The sequence below is a fragment of the Microcaecilia unicolor genome, chromosome 4 (assembly GCF_901765095.1).
Source record: "Microcaecilia unicolor chromosome 4, aMicUni1.1, whole genome shotgun sequence".
Classification (NCBI taxonomy): domain Eukaryota; kingdom Metazoa; phylum Chordata; class Amphibia; order Gymnophiona; family Siphonopidae; genus Microcaecilia; species Microcaecilia unicolor.
Genome location: NC_044034.1, coordinates 357,088,051 through 357,113,453, shown reverse-complemented (window position 1 = coordinate 357,113,453; position 25,403 = coordinate 357,088,051). Strand labels below are relative to the sequence as shown.

General features: G+C 45.5%; 1 protein-coding gene across 2 annotated transcripts in view; it reads right to left on the bottom strand.

The window, feature by feature from the left end:
- PHKA2 (phosphorylase kinase regulatory subunit alpha 2) overlaps window positions 1-25,403 on the bottom strand; it is a 166,845-nt gene that overhangs the window by 80,406 nt on the left and 61,036 nt on the right. For both annotated transcript variants that reach the window (XM_030202285.1, XM_030202286.1), the window contains exons 9-14: window positions 25,087-25,233; window positions 23,600-23,653; window positions 20,184-20,306; window positions 14,544-14,639; window positions 5,901-6,008; window positions 3,462-3,540 (exon numbers count right to left, since the gene is read on the bottom strand). In XM_030202285.1, coding sequence (XP_030058145.1) covers window positions 3,462-3,540; window positions 5,901-6,008; window positions 14,544-14,639; window positions 20,184-20,306; window positions 23,600-23,653; window positions 25,087-25,233 — 607 coding nt within the window. The remainder of the gene's footprint in view (window positions 1-3,461; window positions 3,541-5,900; window positions 6,009-14,543; window positions 14,640-20,183; window positions 20,307-23,599; window positions 23,654-25,086; window positions 25,234-25,403) is intronic.

The following is a 25,403-nucleotide window of genomic DNA, read 5'->3' as shown; positions in this document are numbered from 1 at the left end:
TGGGGAGCCAGTGCAGATTAAAACGGAGAGGTTGAGCATGATCAAAGCATGTTTTGCCTAAGATTAGCCTTGCAGCTGTGTTTTGAGAAGGGTGAAACATGCATGTCGGACACTAACAACAACCCCTGGGTCCGATACATCTAGATGAGTATTTGATGAAAGAATTAATATAAAGTTAAAATTCCAAAAATAAAGGTAAAAACAATTCACTAGTATAGTGAACCGATGAGAACCTGTGTTCATGATCCATTGCCATAAATAAATATTGGCAATGTGCACAACAGAGATCACTAAGATAAACACACTAATGAAACGAATTGATGAATGAACTGTGTCGTTACAAGAATTAATTAGTGGGAACCAGCTACAATATATGCTTACAACTTTGGAGGTTCCACAGTGAATATATAAATAATTAGCCAGTGTGATTGGCAATCCAGGAAAAGGAGGACACATTGATCCAGTCTAGGTTTTGCTTCCATTGAATGCAATTAAAGTCAAAAGAATAGATAGGTATCCAAACCTATAGCCAGACAGTTGAGATATCTAATATAATAAAACGCACCCTCAACGTTCTGAGGACAACGTTCTGAAGCCATCTGACGTCACTCCCAGGCTGAAGGGTTCGTGGATTCGTGGTGTGAAGCCTTCAAGCCAGCCAGCCAGCCGTCTCTGCCCCGCCCTCGCGTCAAACGTCATGACGTCGAGGGCGGGAAAAAAAAAACCAAACAAATCCGGCAGCGAAGCGTCAGGGAAGGAGGCGGCGCTCCCAACGTCTAGCCTTCCCTTCGCTGTGTTCCGCCTTCTTCTGACGTCAAGGATGACGTCAAAAGAAGGCGGAACACAGCGAAGGGAAAACTAGACGTCGGGAGCACCGCCTCCTTCCCTGACGCTTCGCTGCCGGAACCGCCACGGAGGTAAATTTAAAAAGAAAAACAAAAAAAACAAAAAGGGATGTTGGGGGGAGAGAAGAGGGTGGCCAGTAAAGTAGAACAATGGGAGCGGGAGGGCAGGGGAGAAACGACAGCATGGATGCGAAGGGGGGGGGCATGGATGCGAAGGGGGGGGAGAAGAGGGCGGGCCAGGCTGGGACATGGGAGAGCGAGGAGCATGGATGCGAGGGGGGGTCATGGAAGGGAGAGAGGGGACTTGCTGGAAAAGGATGAATGGAGGCGGCAGGGGACAGAGGAGCATGGATGGGCATGGATTGGGAGGGCAGGGCTCAGGGAGAGAGGGAAATTGCTGGAAAAGGATGAATGGAGGGGGCAGGGGACAGAGGAGCATGGATGGGCATGGATTGGGAGGGCAGGACTCAGGGAGAGAGGGGACTTGCTGGATAGGGATGAATGGAGGGGACAGATGGGCATGGATGGATATGGATTGCAGGGCAGGCCTCAGGGAGAGAGGGGAATTGCTGGATAGGGATGAATGGAGGGGCCAGGTGACAGAGGAGCATGGATGGGCATGGATTGGAAGGGCAGGACTCAGGGAGAGAGGAATTGCTGGATAGGGATGAATGGAGGGGACAGATGAACATGGATGGATATGGATTGCAGGGCAGGGCTCAGGGAGAGAGGGGAATTGCTGGATAGAGATGAATGGAGGGGGCAGGTGACAGAGGAACATGGATGGGCATGGATTGGGAGGGCAGGGCTCAGGGAGAGAGGGGAATTGCTGGAAAGGGATGAATGGAGGGGGCAGGGGACAGAGGAGCATGGATGGGCATGGATTGGGAGGGCAGGGCTCAGGGAGAGAGGGGAATTGCTGGATAGGGATGAATGGAGGGGACAGATGGGCATGGATGGATATGGATTGCAGGGCAGGCCTCAGGGAGAGAGGGAAATTGCTGGATAGGGATGAATGGAGGGGACAGGTGACAGAGGAGCATGGATGGGCATGGATTGGGAGGGCAGGGCTCAGGGAGAGAGGGGAATTGCTGGAAAAGGATGAATGGAGGGGGCAGGGGACAGATGGGCATGGATTGGGAGGGCAGGGCTCACACTCTCTCTCTCATATACAATGTCTTTCTGACTCTCACATACTCTGTCTCACACTGTATCACATTCACTCTCTATGTGCCACACAGTCACTCACACACTCGCTTGGTCTCATACACTCAGAGAATCTGTGTCTCACACACACTCTCTCTCTTGCCCACACACACACACTCTCTCTCACACTGTGTCTCACATACACACTTGCACACACTCTCATTCTCACACACACACTCTCTCACAAACACACTGACACCCAGACTCACTCTCTCTCTCACACACTCACACTTTCACTCTGACTCTCAAACAGTCACTCTCACATACACTCTCCCAAACATACACACTCCGAGGAAAACCTTGCTAGCGCCCGTTTCATTTGTGTCAGAAACGGGCCTTTTTTTACTAGTTAAGAATAAAAAAAAACATCAGAAAGCACTTAAGGCCCTTTTACAAAGGTGTGCTAATGTTTTTAGCGCATGCGTTAAATATGCATGCACTAAACACTAGAGACGCCCATATATTCCTATAGGCGTCACTGGCGTTTAGTACGTGCTAAAACCGCTAATGCGCCTTTGTAAAAGACCCCTTTAGTATTGTTGTTCAGTTCTTTGAAGGAGATCACATGGACAGGAATGATAACAGCTTAACTCCACTTTATACTTGTTGATTGTATACTGTAAATGACAGCTCCCATGTGTTTTATATTGAATTGTTCTTCCTTTTATGGACACATTTCAGAAATGTTAACAAAATGAGTGAACTGAAAAAAAGGCCTGCTGTAACTGTGGTTAGGTTTAACTGTGTAGAATTATCTAGGTAGCGCTGAATATCAGGGCTATATGGATACATTTTTCACTTTTGCCCTCCTCCCCCCTATTCCCCTCCCTCATTTAAATGAATACATTTTGCCTGAACAACGGAGGAGGGAATTTTAAATCCACAGCATATATCTGGTTTACTCCCAAAGTTAAGAGGCCCTTTTACTGAGCTGCGTAAGCGTCTATGTGCGCCCAACGCCCGCCAAAATGGAGTTACCAAACGGCTACTGCGTGGCCCTTGTGGTAATTTCATTTTTGGCGCGCCAAGTGGCATTTGGCACGCATAGGTCATTAGCGCCCGGTTACTGCTAGGTCAATGGCTGGTGGTATGGTCTCAAACCCAAAATGGATGTGTGGCAATTTTGATTTTGCCGCACGTCCATTTTTGACAAAAATTTAAAAAGGGCTTTTTTTTACAGGTGCACTGAAAAATGGATTGGCGTGTGCGCCCAAAACCCACGCCTACGCTACCGCAAGCCATTTTTCAGCGCACCTTAGTAAAAGGACCCCTAAATGACTTGGAATATTGATTCCAATATGTTGAATAATCTACAGCATGTCTAGTACGTACTTTTTCAATTCATTTATACAGTCCTTAAACTCTTTCCTCCCAATGCTAATTATACACTGTGAATAAGAAAACACAAACCTTGCACTACGACATCAGGTTTGAAAGCTGTGGAAAATCTTCTGTTTAAGGGATCAATTTCACCAGGAGCTAGAAATCCCTTTGGAGAATGAAAAGAAAAGATATCAAAGAACTGCCCCTGTGAATAAGCTGCAAAAAAAAAAATGTGGCTTGTTATTGTCTCCTTTCTGAGTTATTTATTCTTATTGTAATGGCAAAAATAATGAGGGCGTGATTCAAACACTGGAAGACTCACACCAGCTGCCAAACTTACAATCAGCCCACAATGTGGTCATGATTCAAAAGGTTTTAGTACTAGGTTCTTCTGCTGGAATCTACAGAGATTTATGAGGCAGACAGTGATCTTTACTATTTTTGAAACAGGGGCCACACTGGCAAAAAAACTTCAACCTGAGAGCCAGGATCAGTGTTGGATAAAGTGGACGGTGCCCAGAGCCTTGAGTAATAACGATGAGTCCCTCTCTAATGATATAGTCAGTCCACCTGCTCAGGAGCACTCAGAGCAATATGTGTAAATTAAGTTTTATTCTCCAGGCCTATCTTGCCTCCTCTAACCCAGATTTCCCCTAACACTCTCTTCTCCCAATCCCATTCATATCTATCTTAACTCCCACCAGCCTCTCCTCCCACTTCCAAACTGTGTCTCCCCCTAAATTTGCTAATGTCCCTTAGCCTTTCCTAAAGTCTTATTGCAGGCACTGCATCCAGGACATCTTGTGGCTCTCAATAAGCTTGATCCATGTGGTGTCCAAACTTCTTCACTGTTTGCACACAGGGAGCATGCTTAGGGTCGAGGGGGGGGGGGGGGGGCACCACTGTCCCCTGAGCCTTGCAATAAAGAACACTGATATACAGTATACAGAAGCTAAGTTCTCTATTTTTATATTATCACTGTTTCAACCAGGGGCATAGCTGGGTCCGTTTTTAGGTGGTCCCAAAGGTGGACTGAGGGGGCCAGGCATTCTCTCCACCATCCCTCTCCCCTTTGCTTCTGCCACCTCCCATCCCCGCTGCCACAGCAACATTAAAATATACCTTTGCTGGCGGGGATGCCAAGCCCCACCAGGTGAAAACGCCTTCTGCACGAATCCCGCCTGTGCTGCCAGAGCAGCGCTCATGTCGTCGGCGCACTTCAGCCACCAATGTTGGCACTCCCGTTGCATGCTCATTTCAGTCAGTGAACTGATGGCTGAAGCATGCCTGCTGACTTAAATGCTGCTCAGACAGTATAGGCAGGAATCGCACAGGAGACATCCGGCTGGTGGGACTTGGCATCCCCTCCAGCCATTAAAGCAGAGAAGGCCTGAGCCAAAGGTGAGGGGACACAGGCCCCAAGGCCTCCCCATGGTCATGTCACTGGTTTCAACTACGTCTGCATGAGCAGCATGTTCCCTGATTCTAAATTTTGCTATTAAGACTCTACCTTGGCTTACTGAACAGGCAAAATGTCCAGGGAGGAGTAATTCAAAAAAGCCCTAAAGTCAAACCTCATGCATAAGATTAAACTCCTCTGAGCACAATTCAGTCTCTGAAAAGAACCACAGAGTACCCACTTTCTAAGTACACATATGACTAGGAGTCAGTCACCACTGAATCTTATTGGCAATGGGGCACTATTCAAAACCCACTGAACGTGGCGGAGGTGGGGGTGGGGATAGGGTCCTATGAAAGGAGGTATCAAATGCCTCACTGGGGGTTGGGGATGCTGAAAGGGGGATTATGTATTTTTGTTTACCACAGGACTTAGGTAGATTGCACTGTCTGCCAATACATTAAGGGGGGAGACTCTATATATAGCGCCTAAAAAATCCACACGGAAAACATTTCCGACTAAGTGTTTTCTATAAGCAGCGCCTAGATTTAGGCATGGTATACAGAATACGCTTAGTTGATATCCCAGCATCTAAAACTACGCGCCTCCATTTACACCAACGAAAACGTGGCGTAAATCCCTGCGTGTAGATTTAGGCGCCTATTCTATAATACCTGTGTAAATTTCAGAATGCCCACAAAATGCCCATTTCCCCTCCCATAACCACGCCCCTTTTTGCCTGCGTGCATTCGAAGTTAGGCGCACATGCGTTACAGAATATGCTTAGCAAATTGTGAACGTAAATTCTAATTATTGCCAATTAGTGCTCATTATTACTTAAGTGCTGTTATCAATGCTAATTAGCTTGTTAAGTCAATTAAGTTACCTGCGTTGTTATAGAATACGCTTGGATTTCGGAGCAGATCTCTAGGCGCGCTATAGAGAATCCGGGGGTAAGTATGCAGTAACTGCAGGGCAGATGTTGGACACACCTCCAACATTTACCACACAAGCTTTGCATTTAGCGTGCATTAATTTTTGCACATTAGTATTACTTAATATTTCACTGCAATGCATGACATACTTCATCCATATAGATATAAGACATGGTATTAAGCAAAAATTACCTCTGCCAAGAGTGAACCCAGAATGTACAGAGATTGTCCCCACAAATGGGGGAGCTTTCCTAAAGGGATTCTATCAACTGAGTGAGGATTATTGTATTCTTCATCAACCTGTTAATAATCAGCAATGAAAGGAATGTCATCATTTCTGTATGTATTTGGTACAATAATATTAACAAGACTGCATTTCAAATCATTACTTTGATTTAGGTAGTAGAGCAAAAATAGCACTGGAACTTAAGGGGATCCATAAAGATAGAAACAGAGAAAAATGAAGGCAGATAAAGACCATATGGAGGGGCATAATTGAACAAAAACGTCTATCTCCATGGGCGTTTATCTCCGAGAATGGGTCCGTGAAGGGGCGGACCGAACCGTATTTTTGAAAAAAATAGACGTCCATGTTTTATTCGACAATTTGTGAGCTGGGCGTTTTTGTTTTTCAGTGATAATGGAAAATGAAAGCGCCCAGCTCAAAAACGAATAAATCCAAGGCATTTGTTCGTGGGAGGGGCCAGGAGTCGTAGTGCACTGGTCCCCCTCACATGCCACGACACCAACCGGGCACCCTAGGGGGGCACTTTTACAAAAACAAAAAAAAGGTAAAAGAGCTCCCAGGTGCATAGCACCCTTCCCTTGTGTGTTCAGCCCCCAAATCCCCCTCAAAACCCACTGCCCACAAGTCTACACCATTACTATAGCCCTAAGGGGTGAAGGGGGGCACCTACATGTGGGTACAGTGGGTTTGGGGGGGTTGGACGACTAAGCATTAAGCAGCACAATTGTAACAGGTATGGGGGGATGGGCCTGGGTCCACTGAACCCCCTAATAACTGCTCCAGTGACCTGCATACTGCTGCTAGGGAGGTGGGTATGACATTTGAGGGTGAAAATAAAAAGTTGTGAAACGGCATATTTTGTGGTGGGAGGGGGTTTGTGACCACTGGGGGAGTCAGGGGAGGTCATCCCCGATTCCCTCCAGTGGTCATCTGGTCATTTAGGGCACTTTTTGGGGCCTTATTCGTGGAAAAACAGGGTCCAGGAAAAGTGCCCTAAATTCTCGCTAAAAACGCATATTTTTCTTCCATTATCGGCGAAAGGCGCCCATCTCTGATCGCCTGATAACCACGCCCCAGTTCCGCCTTCACCACGCCTTCGACACGCCATCAACTTTGTCCGCATCCGCGACGGAGTGCAGTTGAAAACGTCCAAAGTCGGCTTTCCATTATACCGCTTTATTCGTTTTTGTGAGATAAACGTCTATCTCCCAATTTGGGTCGCAATATAGGCGTTTTTCTTTTTCAATTATAAGCTGGATGGTCTATCCAGTCTGCCCATCCAGGCCATCTACTATTCCTTCCTCTCCCTTACAGATCCTATGTACTTGTCTCAAGCTTGCTTGAATTCAGATACAGCCTTTGTCTCCACCACTTCCACTGGGAGGCCATTCCACCAATTCACTGCCCTTTCCGTGAAGAAGTATTTCCTCAGGTTACCTTATTTTATTTTATTTATTGCATTTGTATCCCACATTATCCCACCTCTTTGCAGGCTCAATGTGGCTTACAATGCATCATGGGTACTGGAAATAGAAGTGAATATACATTAGGTTTACAGAGGGGTTGTGTTACATGGTGGTGAATTACATGATGTGTTGAAGCAAAAGACATAAGACAGTACTAAAAGTTCAAAAGATTATACAATTACACATGTTGATCTTTGTGATATATCTTCCGAGCCTTTCCCCTTTTTATCTTAATCCTACGCCCCCTCATTCCAGAGCTTCCTTTCAATTGAAAGAGACTGCCTGTTGTGCATTTATGTCACAGCAGTAAACGTCTCTATCATATCTCCCCTCTCCCGCCTTTCTTCCAATACTAAGATTTTTAAGTCTGTCCCTATATGCTTTACAATGAGGATGACTGACCATTTTAGTAGCCTCCCTCGGGACCGATCCCATCCTGGGTATAACTTTTTGAAGGTAAAGATGGAGAAGTAGAACATAAGATATGCCATGCAGGGTAAGACCAAAGGTACACAAGCCCAATATCTTATCTCTGTAGTATTGCTGTCTTTCCTCTATGTTTGTGCAGCGCTGCGTACGCCTTGTAGCGCTATAGAAATGCTAAATAGTAGTAGTAGTATTGCTGATGTAGGCAGAAGTGCCATGGCGGCATTCCACCCCCAACATCACTCTCCCCTCACCGCCTCTGCAGCCCCAACTGCCCACAAATCCTCCAATCCAGTCCTCCATATGAAGTATCAATACCCCCCCCCCCCCCCCCAGGTTCAAACTACACTCATCAAACGACCCCACATCTGAACACAAGCCCTGCCCCCCTACAGAGGCTGACTCTCTTCCTACCACTTCTTACTTATTAATTTAAAAATATATTACCTGCACTATACACAATTCTAGGCGGGGGTTATAAAATTAAAATATATAAAATAAAATAGACAATATTAACTAAACAGAGAAATAAATATTCAAAATATAAGGACTGTTATTCTCTGTTGTCTCAAAATGACAAATGCTGAAGATGTTCTTGACCAATTCTAAGTGCAAGTCCAAAACATATGTATCATGTTGTAAAAGCTTGATCAAACAGAAAAGTCTTCAATTGTTTTCTGAATTGTGATAACACTGGGATAGACTGTAAATCAAGAGGTAATGGGCCAAATTCTATAAACGGAGCTTTAAAAATCAGCGCCAAAAAACCCCACACGGTTAGCATAATTCTATAAACTAGTCATACGTAGTTTACAGAATATGTGAATCCGACTAAAATTTAGGTGCACCCATTTCGGCCACCTAAAAATACCTGCGCCTAAGTTAGGGTCTATTCCATAACAGTGCGCACAGTTTTTTGAGATGTCCACAACCCGCCGATTCCATGCCCATAACTACGCCCCCTTTTGACTGTGCAGATGAGAATTTAGTACACTGAGTTATAAAATACGCCTAGAAAGTTGTGTGCATAAATTCTAACTAAAGCCAATTAGTGATGCTAATTGGTTAAGTACCAATTATCAGCGCTGATTGGCTTATTAATCAATTAATTTGTGCGTGCAATTTGGCCATGCGGCCAAATAAGCGATCACAACTTAAGGCGCTATATATAGAATTTGGGGGAATGTGTTCCACAAATGGGCTCCTTCAACATATAGTATAGAAAAATGAATGTCCGATCTAATACGTTTACAGGATGGTATATCAAACAACAGTTTGTTCGAGGAGCATAAGCTACAGGAAGGGGAAGAATCTGAAGAGAGGAGGAGGTGAATTCGTGTTCCTGAGCTCAAGGTGCCAAATAGGCCTGCCTGGGAGACCAAGACTAGATGAGTCGAAACTAAGAAGTGAAAATCATATAGGGCCAGATTATTGGCATTGGCGGAACCTTATCCACCAGTTAATGATGTGGGAAGCTAAAGAAGCCAAACGTTCACTAAAAAGAAAGAAAACATTTATGAAAATTTGGGGTGCTTATGTAGATTCTTTGTCTCCTAGGGGAAGAAGTGTGGTCCTCAACACATTCAGATGATAACAAAGCATAAGTATCAATACAACGGGGGGAGGGACGGAAGGGGGGAGGAGGGGGGGGAAAAGAAAAACTTTTGGAGACTGTAACAATAAGTTGTTGTATAGATTTGGCTTGGCAGATGTGGTATCAATGATTGTAAGAATGTTTTTTTGTTATGTCTTCAATAAAAAATGTTGAAACATAAAAATAAAAAAAATAAAAAAAAGAAGTGAAAATCCAAGTGACTGGGAAGAATGTGTAAGAACATAGCTGAACAATGCATAAACTATAAAACAACAAAATCCAACCATGAACAGAGGATAATCAGAAATAATGAACTTGGGATGGTGAGAAATCAAGTTTTCTGGAGTACAAGAAAGCTTGCGCTCAGTAGTTTCAGAACGATTGGCCCGATATTCGGCCAGCAACAGGCAGCGCTTTTGCAGTCCACTGCCAGTGATAAACCCGGATATTCAATGCTGGGCTACTTCCGGCAACCAGCATTAAAAATATCCATATTTTTTAAAAATCGCTAAAAAGTTAACCGGTTAAGCCAATATTCAGCACTAATCAGTTAACTTTTTAACAGTTAAAGATAGGCCTGCTACTTATGCAGGCTATTTTAACCACTCGACATAACTGGTTAAGTGCTGAATATCCGCGCCTAACCACCTGATATAGCTGGTTAGTGGCTAGCTACTAACCGCAGATATTTAGCGAAAGAAAACTGGCCATCTTCCACTGATATGCTATTTAACCGGTCAACGACTGTGTCTTGCCAGTTAAATAGCTTTTCAATATCGGGTGGAATGAATCCAGGAGAAGCAGATACAATGAGTCCAAAAAGAACTGTATATCACAAGCCCAGAAAGGGAAGAGATCATTAGCTTAATAAGGCAGATATGATAATCAGAAGAGTCCGAGCCCAAAAGCACATCAGCGCAGACATCCTGAGTCAAGCCTCAGACGTTATGAGCTCAGTAGAGACTGAAATCATGAGGTCAGTAGGGACACAAAACAAACTCAATAGTGGCAACAATATAAAGCACTTTATGGCCTGAAAATATCAGCCAGGCAGAGGTTGAGACCATGAATTCAGCTGTGTGAGCCCATAAGCTGAGAGTGTGAATATAAGGCCAACCAAACCTGTGATCACGAGCTTGGCAGAGTGAGAGACTACGAGCTCGACAGAGAGTGAGAGACTACAAGCTCGGCAGAGAGTGAAACCATGAGATCGGCAGAGAGAAAGACTATGAGCAGACCAGAGAGTGAGATAAAGAGTTCAGCAGGGAGTGAGCAGAGAGTGTGAGCATGAGCTCAGCAGAGAGTGACACTATGACCGTTAAGAGTGCAAAAGAAGAGGGCCTAGTCTTTGTAGCATGGATTTTTGCTCTTACTGGAATGTGTGTACTCTTTTGAGTGGTTGTCTCTTTCCTATTTTCAAATTGTGGTCCATTTTCTTTTTTCCTTTGTAATTTTTGTATTGAAACCACCTAGACTTGCCATGCAACTGAAGTGGTATAACAAACCTGAATAAACCATAAACCGTGAGACTATAAGCCTAGCCTGAGGTGAGAGCATCAGCTCACTAGTGAAGGAGATAGATTTCAGAAAGAATGCCTGTGAGTAGAGCTGCGAGAATGCACATGAGCTGCACCGCAAGAGAGAGTATGAGCACAGTTGTAAACGCAAACATGAGCTCTGCCCGAGTAAGACTGAGTTTTTTTATTTATTTTATTTATTTATTTATTGCATTTGTACCCCACATTATCCCACCTTTTTGCAGGCTCAATGTGGCTTACAGAGTGTTGTTATGATGCAGTCATTACATGATCTTAGATACAGTCGATAATAAGCTAAGGTAGATAATTTAGATGCAAGGTGCTAGGTAAGGTGTTGTGAGAGGTGTTTTTGAGTTCATGCAAAAGTGCAAATATGAGCTCAGGCAGGAGAGAGAGACACACTCTGATCTTTGCCTGAAATGCGCTCATGTTCCCAGCTGAGGGAGAAACTATGGATTCAGCCGAGAAAGTATGACCACAATCTAAGCAGAGAGTATGGCCATGATCTCAGCAATCTCGGTCACTTTCTACTATCTCAGCATAGTGTATGCCAGTGGTAGTAGGAGACCAGCAAAAGTGTTACTATGATGTCAGCGTGGACAGTGTCCATAAGACTAGCCCAGTGTATGAATATGAGGCTATCTAATGCTAGTACCAAAAAAGAAACTCAGCATAGGAAACTAGCTAAGCCACAGCCGAAAAGCTATGTCAAAAAGGCTGAACCCGTGAGAGGCAAATGAGCACTCAAGATGGCAGAAATAATGCAGTAACTAATTCTGCGAATAAAAATAGCAGCTGAGGGCAGCTAAAATAAATATATAAAATTAGCAACCGAGAAGCTGTGAAATGTGACATCAAAAGAAACACAAACACACGTACTAAAAGCAGCATAGCAGCAAATAGAAGGGGGATAAAGATAAAACAGCTGAAGGTGCAACCGACTGTGGCAAAGAAAAGAAAGCTGCCGAAAAGGGAAGGTACAAAAAAAAAAAAAAACTGCAGGCGGAAATAAAACATTGAGGGGCATAATCGACCAGAAACGCCTATCTCCATGGGCGTTTATCTCCGAGAACGGGTCCGTGAAGGGGCGGAGTGAACCGTATTTTTTAAAAAAAATAGACGCCCATGCTTTATTCGCCAAGGTGTGAGCTGGGCGTTTTTGCTTTTCACCGATAATGGAAAATGAAATCGCCCAGCTCAAAAACGAATAAATGCAAGGCATTTGTTCGTGGGAGGGGCCAGGATTCATAGTGCACTGGTCCCCCTCACATGCCAGGACACCAACCGGGCACCCTAGGGGGCACTTTTACAAAAACAAAAAAAAAGGTAAAAGAGCTCCCAGGTGCATAGCACCCTTCCCTTGGGTGTTGAGCCCCCCAAATCCCCCTCAAAACCCACTGCCCACAAGTCTACACCAGTACTATAGCCCTAAGCGGTGAAGGGGGGCACCTACATGTGGGTACAGGGGGTTTGGGGGGGTTGGACGACTAGTAGCATTAAGCAGCACAATTGTAACAGGTAGGGGGGGGATGGGCCTGGGTCCACCTGCCTGACGTCCACTGCACCCCCTAACAACTGTTCCAGGGACCTGCATACTGCTGCTTGGGAGGAGGGTATGACATTTGAGGGTGAAAGTAAAAAGTTGTGAAACATCATTTGTTGTGGTGGGAGGGGGTTAGTGACCACTGGGGGAGTCAGGGGAGGTCATCCCCGACTCCCTCTGGGGGTCATCTGGTCATTTAGGGCACTTTTTGGGGCCTTATTCGTCAAAAAACAGGGTCCAGGAAAAGTGCCCTAAATTCTAGCTACAAACGCATCCATTATCGGCGAAGGGCGCCCATCTCTGTTCGGGTGATAACCACGCCCCAGTTCCGCCTTCACCACGCCTCCGACACTCCCCCGTCAACTTTGTCCGCATCCGCGACGGAGTGCAGTTGAAAGCGTCCAAAGTTCGGCTTTCGATTATGCCGCTTTATTTGTTTTTGTGAGAAGAACGCCCATCTCCCGATTTAGGTCGGAACTTGGGCGTTATTCTCGTTCGATTATAAGCAGGACAGTCACAAACATTTAGAAAGGAAGGTCAAATGGTGTCTGAGCTCCCTCAATTGCCAAAGGTAGACCGAGTTTTTTCTTTTTTTTTTTAGAAGTGGCTCCTGAAGTCACCAACTGGCTTTGGAGGTACTCCAGCAGTAAAACCATCCCTTGCAGGGAGAACGAGACAATGGGGAAAGGAGAACTCATGGAAAACAGCACGGACTGAAAGCCCTTTTCTGGCGGGAAGAGGAAATAAATAAATAATGACGGCACCAGCACCGGAGTTGTGCCGTGAGACAAAGTAGCCAGACAAATGCCATCGTAGAGCCCCAACATATATAACATATGATAACATATATTTCTTAAAGAGAAAAACAGTGCAGGAGGTAAAGCACAGGCACCACCGAGTGTTGCTCTCAATTGTCAAACTCCCCAAGCTCGACTGGTATCTAGCTCAATGACTGAGCCAGGAGAAAGACTCTGTAGGAGAGATTTGAGGCACCTCAATCCCGAGTGCCAATGTAAGACAAAGGAGAGGAAGGGAAAGGGACTTGAAACCTCCAAATATTATTTATTTATTTTATTGATTTGTTGCATTTGTATCCCACATTTTCCCACCTATTTGCAGGCTCAATGTGGCTTACAATGTTCCGTCATGGCATTCGCCATTCCAGAGTAAAAGATACAATTGGTGTTACATAGGGAACATGGATGACATAATTGAATTAAGCAAACAGATATAGTAAGAAAACATTCAGACTATAAGGTAGAGTGGTGATGTGTTACAATTTCAGTTATTGATCATTGTGGTATGCCTTGTTGAAGAGATAGGTCTTCAGAGATTTATGAAAGTTAATTCGTTCATAAATTGTTTTAAAGTTAAGTGGCAGTGCATTCCACAACTGCGTGCTCATGTAGAAAAAGCTGGATGCATGTGTTAGTCTGTAGTTTAGTCCTCTACAGCTGGGGAAGTGAAGATTAAGGAATGTGCGGGCTGATCTTTTAGCATTCCTGGGTGGCAGGTCGACAAGGTCTGGCATATAGGCTGGGGCGTCTCCGTGAATGATTTTATGAACTAGAGTGTAGGCCTTGAACGTGATACGTTCTTTGAGAGGAAGCAAGTAGTTTTTCTCTTAGGGGTTTTGGACTTTCGGATTTTGTTTTTCCAAATATGAGTCTGGCTGCAGTGTTCTGGGCTGTTTGAAGTTTGAAGCCTGTTACCCTAACAGGCTCCATATATTTCTGTTTTATTCGATTTTTATTTTACCTGTATTTTAAAACGTATAGTTAAATAAAACTAAAATAAATTAGCCTAAGAACTAAAACATTGGGAGCTACATGACAAATTATCACCATATGCTCAGAAACAGCGAAAGGTTCTATGGCTGCACAATACCCTTAAGGGATAAATCACAAGAACTACTTTTCTTTCTCTGTCTCCATCTGCTGGTTCATCGATATAATCCACAGGTCCTGGACTGATATATTTTGACGAAGAAGTATAAAGCAAATTCTGAATTATCCTATTACCTTGTCTGGAGGGACGGCATACAGTTCTGGCACCAGATGAATTCCATTCTTTTCTCTAATGAGTATTCCCTCTAGAGCTTCTCTGTACTCCTGTACCTGGGGGGGGGGGGGGGGGGGGGGGGGAGGTATAAAAAAATAGAAATGACATATTTTACTCTATACTACTCCAAAGTCTGCACCAGGGGGTTATATACAGGTTGCAGTAACACAAGACCAAGAGTCCTCATCAAGATTTAAACAGGATCATATTAGAAGCCATTTTTGTGTGTAATATGCTGATTTATGCCTATAACTACTACTACTATTTAGCATTTCTATAGCGCTACAAGGCGTACGCAGCGCTGCACAAACATAGAAGAAAGACAGTCCCTGCTCAAAGAGCTTACAATCTAATAGACAAAAAATAAATAAAGTAATCAAATCAATTAATGTGTACAGGAAGGAGGAGAGGAGGGTAGGTGGAGGCGAGTGGTTACGAGTCAAAAGCAATGTTAAACAGGTGGGCTTTCAGTCTAGATTTAAAGGTGGCCAAGGATGGGGCAAGACGTAGGGGCTCAGGAAGTTTATTCCAGGCGTAGGGTGCAGCGAGACAGAAGGCGCAAAGTCTGGAGTTGGCAGTAGTGGAGAAGGGAACAGATAAGAAGGACTTATCCATGGAGCGGAGTGCACGGGAAGGGGCGTAGGGAAGGACGAGTGTGGAGAGATTCTGGGGAGCAGCAGAGTGAGTACATTTATAGGTTAGTAGAAGAAGTTTGAACAGGATGCAAAAATGGATAGGGAGCCAGTGAAGGGTCTTGAGGAGAGGGGTAGTATGAGTAAAGCGACCCTTGCGGAAGACGAGACGGGCAGCAGAGTTTTGAACCTACTGGAGAGGGGAGAGGTGACTAAGTGGGAGGCCAGCAAGAAGCAGATTGCAGTAGTCTAAACAAGAAGTGACAAGGGTGTGGGAAAGAAACGACAGGTCTTGGCAATCTGCTGGATATGAGCAGAGAAGGAGAGAGAGACCCTGTTAAGAGAGCTGTGCAGCTAGAAAAAAAAGGGGACAGTGGTTATAGAAGGCTCAAGACCGTTTCTATAAAGTTGAGCCTATTAAGAGGGTTTCTGTCTCAGGAGCGGATGCTCAGAACTCCTGCGCTAAAGCCAACAGCACAGAATCTATACCGCTGGAACAGCACACAAAACTAGATCACTAATGCTCAAAGGAAATGTATCCAAATTATATGCTTTTGTAAAATTAGGTCATGCCTAAAAATAAGTGTGACACAAGCCGACATGTACTTGTACAATAAGCGAACTCAGGGGCAGAGTTTGGGTGTAGCATGTGCAGAGTTGAGATTTACACGCATATTTTATAAAATACAAGTGTCCACATGTATTGTGCGGACATCTAGGCCTGCTTGCGAACAGGCATAAATGTCTGTGCCAGGAATTTAGGTGCAATTTCTGCTGGAATTGTACTAACAGGGCTACCGAGAGACTAGGCTGGGCCCAGGGCAAGGCTGCCCCGCCTCCGCCACTCCCGCCCGCCACTGCAGTCCGCAGTCTCACCTGCCTGCCTCCACGGCTCTGGACCCCTGCATTCAAGGCAGCAGTCGCAGATCGCCTCTCTTCTGGCCTTCCCTTCCTGTGTCCCGCCCTCGTCTGATGTAACTTCCGGTTTTCGTGAGGGCGGGACACAGGGAGGGAAGGCCAGAAGGGAGGCGATCTGTGACAGCTGCTTCGAATGCAGGGGGTGTGGAGCTGAGGAGGCAGGCAGGTGAGACCAGGAACTGCAGCACTGGCGGCCTGACCCTGGCGCCGGGCCCCGGGAATTTTGTTCCCCCTGCCCCCCCCCCCCCCCTCTTGGCGGCCCTGTGTACTAATATTTTATAAGGACAAACAGGCACCTATGTGAGTGGGCATGTTTAAAGTGTACAAAAGAGTTAGACCAGCAGTAAACAGACACTGTTTAAAAAAATGTCTGTGTTTATTTTGCAACTACATTCAAAGCAGTTTACATAGTACATACAGGTACTTATTTGTACCTGGGGCAATGGAGGGTTAAGTGACTTGCCCAGAGTCACAAGGAGCTGCAGTGGGAATTGAACCCAGTTCCCCAGGATCAAAGTCCACTGCACTAGCCACTAGGCTACTCCTCCACTCCGCCCTATCCCACCCCTTCCTAGCCCCTCACTTCACCCTATCCCTACCCAGTCCCGCCCCTCTTTAGCCTCCCCAAACATCTGAATCACACATCGCCTATGTTGTAGCTATTGCCAGCAACGATTACATCAAGCCTTCTTTTGGCCAGCCACGGGGTCTTTCCCATAGACATAACTTCCTTTTGCCGCATGGGTGGGGCGTGGCAGAGAGAAAGCATCTGGGTGGCCAAAGGAAAGCCTGATATAATCACTGCCGGCTACAGATATAAGTTAGTAAACCTGTGGCTGACAGAAAAGAAATCAGATTCCAGGAGTGAGGAGGAAGCAGGCAGGGAGATTAGACAGGCAGGAAAGAATGGAGGTAGGAAGGAGGGGAGTCATGCTGCACACAAAAGGGAAGGAAGAGGGAGAAGGAGAGACATGCTGCACACAAAAGGGAAGGGAAAGGTATAGGGACTGACATGCTGCACACGAAAAGGGAAAGGTAGATGGAGCAGAAAAGTCGCTTTGACTTCCCCTCCCCCCATAAGTAGCTGGTCCCCCCGTTGCTACCCCAAATATTTCTGTCCATAGATATTACTGCAAGAGAACAACCTTGGCTATCTCCATCCCTGTCTTCTATTCTGGTTATAACCACTTCCAAGCAACCTCCTTAATTCTGTAGAAAAAGCTTCAGAAACTCCCTTTTGGATAAGGACCCCTTTTCTGGAACTGCTGCCAATACACTTCTGGGGTAAACCCTGCCCATTCCAAGATGATGGCCTTAACATCAAACTATGTGGCCTGCCCATCTGGGTTAGTGTCTTGGAAGGTGGCTGGGTTGCTACTGGTTAAGAGGTTACTTAAGTAGATGGTCCATATTGTTTCCAGCAAAGTTCTTTCAAAGTTCACTAGGAACAAATCCAGATCATCCTTGGGGGGTCATCTTAGGCAACACAGAGATTACTAGCTTCAACTAGGACACGGGCCTCTGCAGGGCCTGGGACCCTAAGCCAGAGACCTCTGTTGCAGCTGTAGATTTTTCCAAAACTTGCTGTTGTTCTCATTGCACCTGAACAATCCACTGCAGCAGCTGTTGTCCCTCAAATAGGGCTTCACATAAACTTTTCATTCTGGTTTACCACACTTGTGCACACTATAAACACACACACACATGCACATACAAATCCTGCCTGCTCTAAACTTCTAGTCCTTCTCTAGGGCAGGGCTAATCCCTTTAGCCCAAGTTCCTGGTTCTGTGCTGTAGTAAGGCCAAGAACTCTGGAAGTTAGTGGATTTGCCTTCTTTTACTCTGGGAAGCACAGATCCCGCACTGCCAGAATCATATGTGATGGCGTGAGTGAGGGATGGGTGTGGAGCCTCCATGGCCACATACACAGCCAAGGCTTCACAAAGGTTTAAAAGTACAACAAAAGCTCTTTACTATCAAAAAGGTATGCTGAAGCCTGATTTCTTCACAGATGTGGTAAACTGAAAATAAAGTCTCTTGAAAGTCAGTTACAGTCTTCAGATGGGCCTGACTTCAGTATTAAACAAACCCAGGTCTGACTCCAGCCAGACCACAATCAGAATTTTTGCAAGGTTCCAAGATAAAACTTTTCCTACCTTAGCCAGTTTTGTGTTATCTTACAAATGGGTTGTAAAAGCATATGTGGGAGGGCTGTTCCCAGTGTTGCCAGGTGGAAAATTTTTGTCCCACCCAATCCAACGCAAAAACAGCCCAAAACCCGCCCAAACTCAAACCCCGCCCCTGACACCCCCACCCCCGCATCATCACCCCCGCCCCCGCCGTCATCAACCCCGCCCCCGCCGTCACCGGCCCCGCCTCCCCCGTCACCGGCCCCGCCCAAAACGTCACTAACCCCGCCCAAAACGTCACTAACCCCGCCCCCCGCGGCCGAAAAAAACGCCCGAAAAACCGTGGAAAAGAAAAAAAAGAAGCCCAAAAAACCGCGACCCGCCACGGGCAAAAATTTCCCGCAGCGGGTCGCGGAAAACCGCCCAATTGGCTGTTCCTGTCTTCTGTGGGCCTCCCTAGCTTATCTGTACTCTGGAGTTTTATCTGGCCTGACTGAACCACGCCTTCCCTGCTCAGCCCTCAAGAGCTAGGCTTCTTAAGGTGGCCATGTTGAGGCAGTGTTGTTAAGGAGAACCTGCAACCTCAATGATATTTTCAGACCAATCAATAAAACTTCCCAACAATGGGTACAGAGCAGAAGTAGAATGTTTCACTTTACAATTCAACATAAGAAAATTTCTGTTCAAATTCTGGTGTCACATTAGAGACAGGAACATAAACTCCTCTGCCAGACACTAAATGAAGCAACATAAAATCCTGCAGATGGACACTCAGAAGTTACCATATTACAGCAGCAACCTATCCAGGCTCCAGTTCCTGCTTTTACCTAGGGTTACCATTCGTCCGGATTTCCCCGGACATGTCCTCTTTTTGAGGGCATGTCCGGGGCGTCCGGCGGATTTTGCCCGCGCCCACGTTTGTCCGGATTTCTGGACAAAAAGTGGGCGGGGGTGCGGGCAGGCGCGTGCGTGCGGTGGGCGGGCGATCGGCGCAGTGGGTCTGGTCTCCCGTCCCCCCCCTTCCTTACCATGTTCCCTGGTGGTCTAGTGATGTCTTCGGGGCAGGAAAGAGCCCCCTCTTTCCTGCCCGGAGCGCTGCCTCCCCTGTCTATCATCCTTCTCGGTCTGGCTGGGGATTCAAAATGGCCGCCGAGAGTTGAACTCTCGCGAGGCCGCTTCAACTCTCGGTGGCCATTTTGAATCCCCAGCCAGACCGAGGAGGATGCAGCAGGCAAGGGCAGGCAGTGCTCCGGGCAGGAAAGAGGGGGCTCTTTCCTGCCCTGAAGAGAAGACGCTACTAGACCACCGGGGCTAGATAGTGAGGGGGTATGTGACGGGGGCGGGGAATAGGGGCAGATCGAGGACCCGAAGGGGGCGTGGCAGGGGCGGGGCGGGGTAGGGGCATGACATGTGTCCTCTTTTTCAGAGGACACAAAATGGTAACCCTACTTTTACCTCCCTACTTAAGCAGGGAAAATGAGGGATACAAGTGAACCAAAATAAATAAATAAATTCTTCCATCCTCTCTCATTGCCCCCTTCTCATCCCTACAATCTGCCAATGTCAGCCCCCTTCTCTGATCTATAGCATCAGTCTCCTTCTCCCATTCACTAACAAGTACCGCAGTTCGTCGCAGAGTGGCAGAATCTTGCTCCTTTGCTCCCACCACTCAGTGTCTGGCTGCTGGCACTGTGTAGGTGTTAAAACACAATAGGCGGGGAGACAGGTTAATCAGCCAGAGCCTCCTGCTCTTCTGCAGAGAACTGTGGTGCTTGGAAGCAGGTGGCAGAAGGGGTTGATGCTGGGGGCATCTAGAGTGGGGGGGTGAAATTTGGTTGGGACAGGGCCCATGTGACCCTCCCCATTCTGACCCCTATGTATTGGGATTATGGCACATTCAGTTCCATAAAAGATTTCTTACCTGCACCTGTTCCCCATTAAACACACCGTCTATTATGAGGTATGTCCAGAAAAGTGGCCACTCACATTCTATATTCTCAAACAGCTTCAGTTCAGTGGGATCATAATGCAGTCTGCTGGGGTCCTAGAAAAAACAATTATTCATACTTATAGGCCAGACGTACTATGGATGTTTTCCCATTTTACTTTCTATAGCAAAAAGGCTAAAATGAAATTATTAATCAATTTTCAAAGCCATTCACTCAGCAAAAATAAACTGGCTTGAAAACTGGCATCTTCACAGCAGCTCAAAAGTGTGCACAGGTTTCAAAATGTGTGTACTTTTAGCTGCATTAAAAAATGTTTCCAGGTCACAGGAGTAAAGCACACATACAGAATGTCATTTTCAAATCTGTATGTATTTTGCCCTGTTCTTCTGTCTGCAGAGAAGGGAGGTTACTAAGTCTGTGGCAATGCTGGTGCCCATGCACCTGTATAAGCAGATGCTCAAAGAAAAATCACATGGATAGTTCCTATATGAAAATGCTTAACAGGTGTGCGGGTAAACAAGTACCTATGGACTTTGCACCTAGGTGGCCTACTAAAAATTGCACCCCCCCCCCATCCCCCAAGGAAGTGCCACCAGGCAGTTAATTCAAACATGCGTGGGATAAACATAAAGGAATCCTGTTCAGAAGGAATGGATCCTCAGGAGCTTAACCGAGATTGGATAGCAGAGCCGGTAGTGGGAGGCGGGGCTGGAGGTTGGGAGGCGGGGATAGTGCGGGGCAGACTTATACGGTCTGTGCCAGAGCCGGTGGTTGGGAGGCGGGGCTGATGGTTGGGAGGCGGGGATAGTGCGGGGCAGACTTATACGGTCTTTGCCAGAGTCAGTGGTGGGAGGCGGAACTGGAGGTTGGGAGGCAGGGATAGTGCTGGGCAGACTTATACGGTCTGTGCCAGAGCCGGTGGTTGGGAGGCGGGGCTGATGGTTGGGAGGCGGGGATAGTGCTGGGCAGACTTATATGGTCTGTGCCAGAGCCGGTGGTGGGAGGCGGGGATAGTGCTGGGCAGACTTATACGGTCTGTGCCAGAGTCGGTGGTTGGGAGGCGGGGCTGGTGGTTGGGAAGCGGGCATAGTGCTGGGCAGACTTATACGGTCTGTGCCCTAAAGAGCATAGGTACAAATCAAAGTAGGGTATACACAAAAAGTAGCACACATGAGTTGTCTTGTTGGGCAGACTGGATGGACCGGGCAGGTCTTTTTCTGCCGTCATCTACTATGTTACTATGTTACTATTTCCCTAGGTGAAAACAGGTAAATATGCTGGGCTGGTTGCAATATTTTACCAAAGCAAAATAAGGGTGGACCATGGAAGGTAATCTATGAAAATTAGCTACAAAAGTACCTATATTTTTTGTCCATTATCCCTTAAATGTAAATAATATAATTATTAGGGTCAGTATTCAGCTACCACGCTCAGCCTTTTTCAGTCTTACTGTAAGTTATCTAATAGCAGACTCAGGGCTAGATACACTAACTCCACGGAAAAAGCCCTTTCCTTACTGATCCCTTAGCGATTCGGAAAAAACGGGCATGCATGAAGGAAATAGCATGCAAATGAGCTGTTCGCTGTTAGCTCATTTGCATGCAATTTCCTTCCTAGGGAGGGGAAGCCAGTTGGCCAGCTGAGCATGTGCAGAGCAGCCAAGCGTTATGTGTGGCTGCTCTGTGCATGCCAAAGACGGCTTCATACATGCAGACAAGCTGCGTGTATAATAGCCGTCTACAACCTCCAATAAATTGTCATCTTTGGCATTGTGCAGCAGAGGGAGACAGCGGGACTCTGGAAAGAGAGAGAACTGAACAATCCAATGGAGACCCAGGTCTCTCTCTCAGCCAATCACAGTGCGTTTAACTGACACCAGTGACAGCTAAACGCGCTGTGATTGGCAGGAACTTCTACTTTTCTTTTTTTTTTTTTAAATGCAAGAAGCAAAACACTAAAAGAAGTGCCTGTCAATCACAGCGTGTTTAGCTGTTACATAAACGCGCTGCGATTGGCTGAGAGACCTGCTTGTCTCCCTCGATCTTTGCAGTTCTCCTAAATGAGCTGTGATTGGCTGAGAGAGACACGGGTTTCCCTTGATTCTTGCAGTTCTCTCTTTCCAGGTTCCCGCTGTCTCTCCATCTGCTGCACAATGCCAAAGACGGCTTCATACACGCAGACAAGCTGCGTGTATAATAGCCGTCTACAACCTCCAATAAATTGCCACAGAAGGTTTTCCATGGTAAAGGTAGGGACTGCTTTTGTGCATGGGGTTGGAAAACGGCTGTGCATCTGCCTTGCCCGCATGTTATAATACTAATTAGCTCATTATAATACCTTTTAGAACATTTGCATTCCGTTTTCGTTAGCTGCTACCGTGACAGGAAAATGGCTCGGAGAACTCTTTTGTGCATGTCTTGTTTTACTACTTGCTCGCTAGACTGGCTAGAACTGGTTTTAAAACCACGTTGCTGGCTCGTTAGGTTTAGTGCATCTGGTTGTGAATATTCCCACTATCCAGATGAGTTACAGGACTATCCACGTTCCACCCAGACACTACCCAGATACTGCTGAGGCGGTCTGTAAGGATATTCAGAGGCACTATGGGGGAGATTCTATATATGGCACCTAAAAAAATCGGCGCTGAAATCAGTGCCAAGCGTATTCTATAATCGTTGCCTAGATTTAGGTGCTGACTCTAGAATACGCTTAGTTGATATTTCAGCTGCATCCATTTACACCAACAAAAAAGTGGCGTAAATTCCAGCGCATAGATTTAGGCACACTGGGCCTAACTAGGTGCGTAAATTTCACAATGCCCACGAAACACCCATAACCACGCCCCTTTTTCTCTGCACGTGTTAGAAGTTCAGCTCACATCATTACAGAATAAGCTTAGCGACCTGTGCGCCTAAATTCTAATCAGTGCCAATCAGTGCATATTATTACTTGTTAAGTGCTGTTATCAGCACTCATAAGTTAGACGTATTGTTATACAATCCAGGCCGATTTTGGTACGGATCTCTAGGCATGCTATATAGAATCCAGGGGTATCTGGATAATGCCTCTGAAAATACTGGTCAGAAGCACTTATCCACATATCAGGTGCTGCTATCCAGATAAGTGCATTTGAATATCAACCCAATTCTCATTAAGTTTGACGTATGTAAAATTTAAGTTCCCATTATGTTTTGTTAAAGCATATTTAAAAATAAAATATTTGTACTTCAGTCTTGAAGTAGGAAAAGCCCTAAACCAGCAGAACCTATTAGGCTAATATTATCTACACAGTCACCCAACATTAACAAAAGCTGCATGAAACAGGCATGGAGTCTTGGCAACATAAATTTAAAAAATATTCGATATATCTACTGAAATTCTGTAGAACCTCTCTTGGAGTTTTATAACCATCTCTAAGGAAGCGACAGCAGCCATAACGCCCCTGAAAAAAAGAAAAATTATATAATTCAAGACCTGGCTTGGTATAAAATCCTTGTGAACCTTCCTTCACAAACTCTTTCAAGTTTTGCTTTTTTAAACAAAGTACCCCTAGCCTCAAAGAACAGAATAGTCTAGTCACCCATATCTTGGCATGACAACAATTCCATGAACAGGGCAATTTTCAATACTGTAAATTCTGATGCAGTCTGCAGTGTTCCAGGAAAAAGTACACAGAAGGATTTGTACTTGTTTTTCTACGGTAAAATTTTTCTGGCCCAAATTACCTATGTTGTTGCTTTAGTCAGTCCAATCCCACCTCAGGAATGCCTCCGGGAAAATATGGGTTAAATTCTATGTGATGTTTCACAATATGTGGACTTTTGCCTATAGACAGGGCTGGCAATTTTCAGACAACCCAGGTAAATGGTTTTTTGAAACTGCCCTTAAAATAAGAAATCAGGAGCCTGTTATCCAGTCAGATTTTCAGCATCTGGGGGGCAGTTCTATAACTGGGTGCCTCCATGCCAGGCATCTGTACACCAAGATGATGTTACAGAATACTAGAGTCGGCATTGGTGCATCTACGTTTTAACATTGAATATTTACACCAGATCTATGGCTGGTGTAAATACTAGCCTAAGGGGCCCTTTCAGTAAGCTGCAGTGGAGCTAAAGTGTGGTAGTGTGTGCCAAATTGACACTACCGCCGGGGTAGCACAGGCGCCCAGCGGTAATTCAGAAGTTGGTGCACGCTGTTTCCCACAGTAGAAAATCATTTTCTATTTTCTACTGCGGGGGGGGGGGGGGGGGGCACCACTGGTGGCACTGCTTGAGCCTCCTCAGTTTTACATACAAGCTCAGCAAGAAGCCAGTTTCAAAAAGGGAAGACGGGATGATATGTGTGACTGATTATCCTGATATCACTTTACGGGTCAGAAATTTGCTTTTCTCTGAGCACAAGAAGGAGGATGAGCCACACAAGTGGAATCCCGTAGCTAAGGCTTGCTTTTCAATAAAAAAGGGAAGAGAAATGAACAACTAGCTGGCAATATGTTTCTTTGCAAACAAACATCCAAGGTCCTTATTTTAGGACATGTACATATTTGCAGGAACCTCATGTTAGAAGCCTTACAGATAGTGGCTCTAACGTGTAGCTTAAAACTGTACTAGGGGATACATATGGATGTATAATAAACAGTAATTAATTCAGGCTATTACTATTTAGATGTATGAGCATGAGATTTTATTATTACAGTTTTATTTTGAGAAGTTTTTCTGTTCCTTTTATTGTTGTAACCTGCCCTGTCCCAGCTTTGACTACAGGCATAATATATTATAGAGTACATTGACAAGAATGATAGTCATGACCCTGAACCTAAACATAATCCAGCCTAAGCTTGTTCACAGAAATAAATAAATATCTTCCCTCCCTTACTTGCAGTTTGGTGATGATTTCATCTTTAGTCTCATTAACCAGGCTCATGTCTTCCACTGCAAAGGCAGGGTACGATATAATAGAAAGAAGACCAGCATCAATTTCTTTTGAAGTAGAAGCTCTTGGTAGCATGGAGTTAAGAATAGACTGAAAAAAACAAACAAATTAGTTACTACAGAAGTATTTAAGGAAAGACAAGATTTAGAAAGGATAAGGAATGCATGGTTGAAGATAATTGGCAGTGTCATACCCTGTGGCTCTTCAATAAATGAAAACAAATGTTAACAATTTCAACTACACAACAAGGTAAGTACACC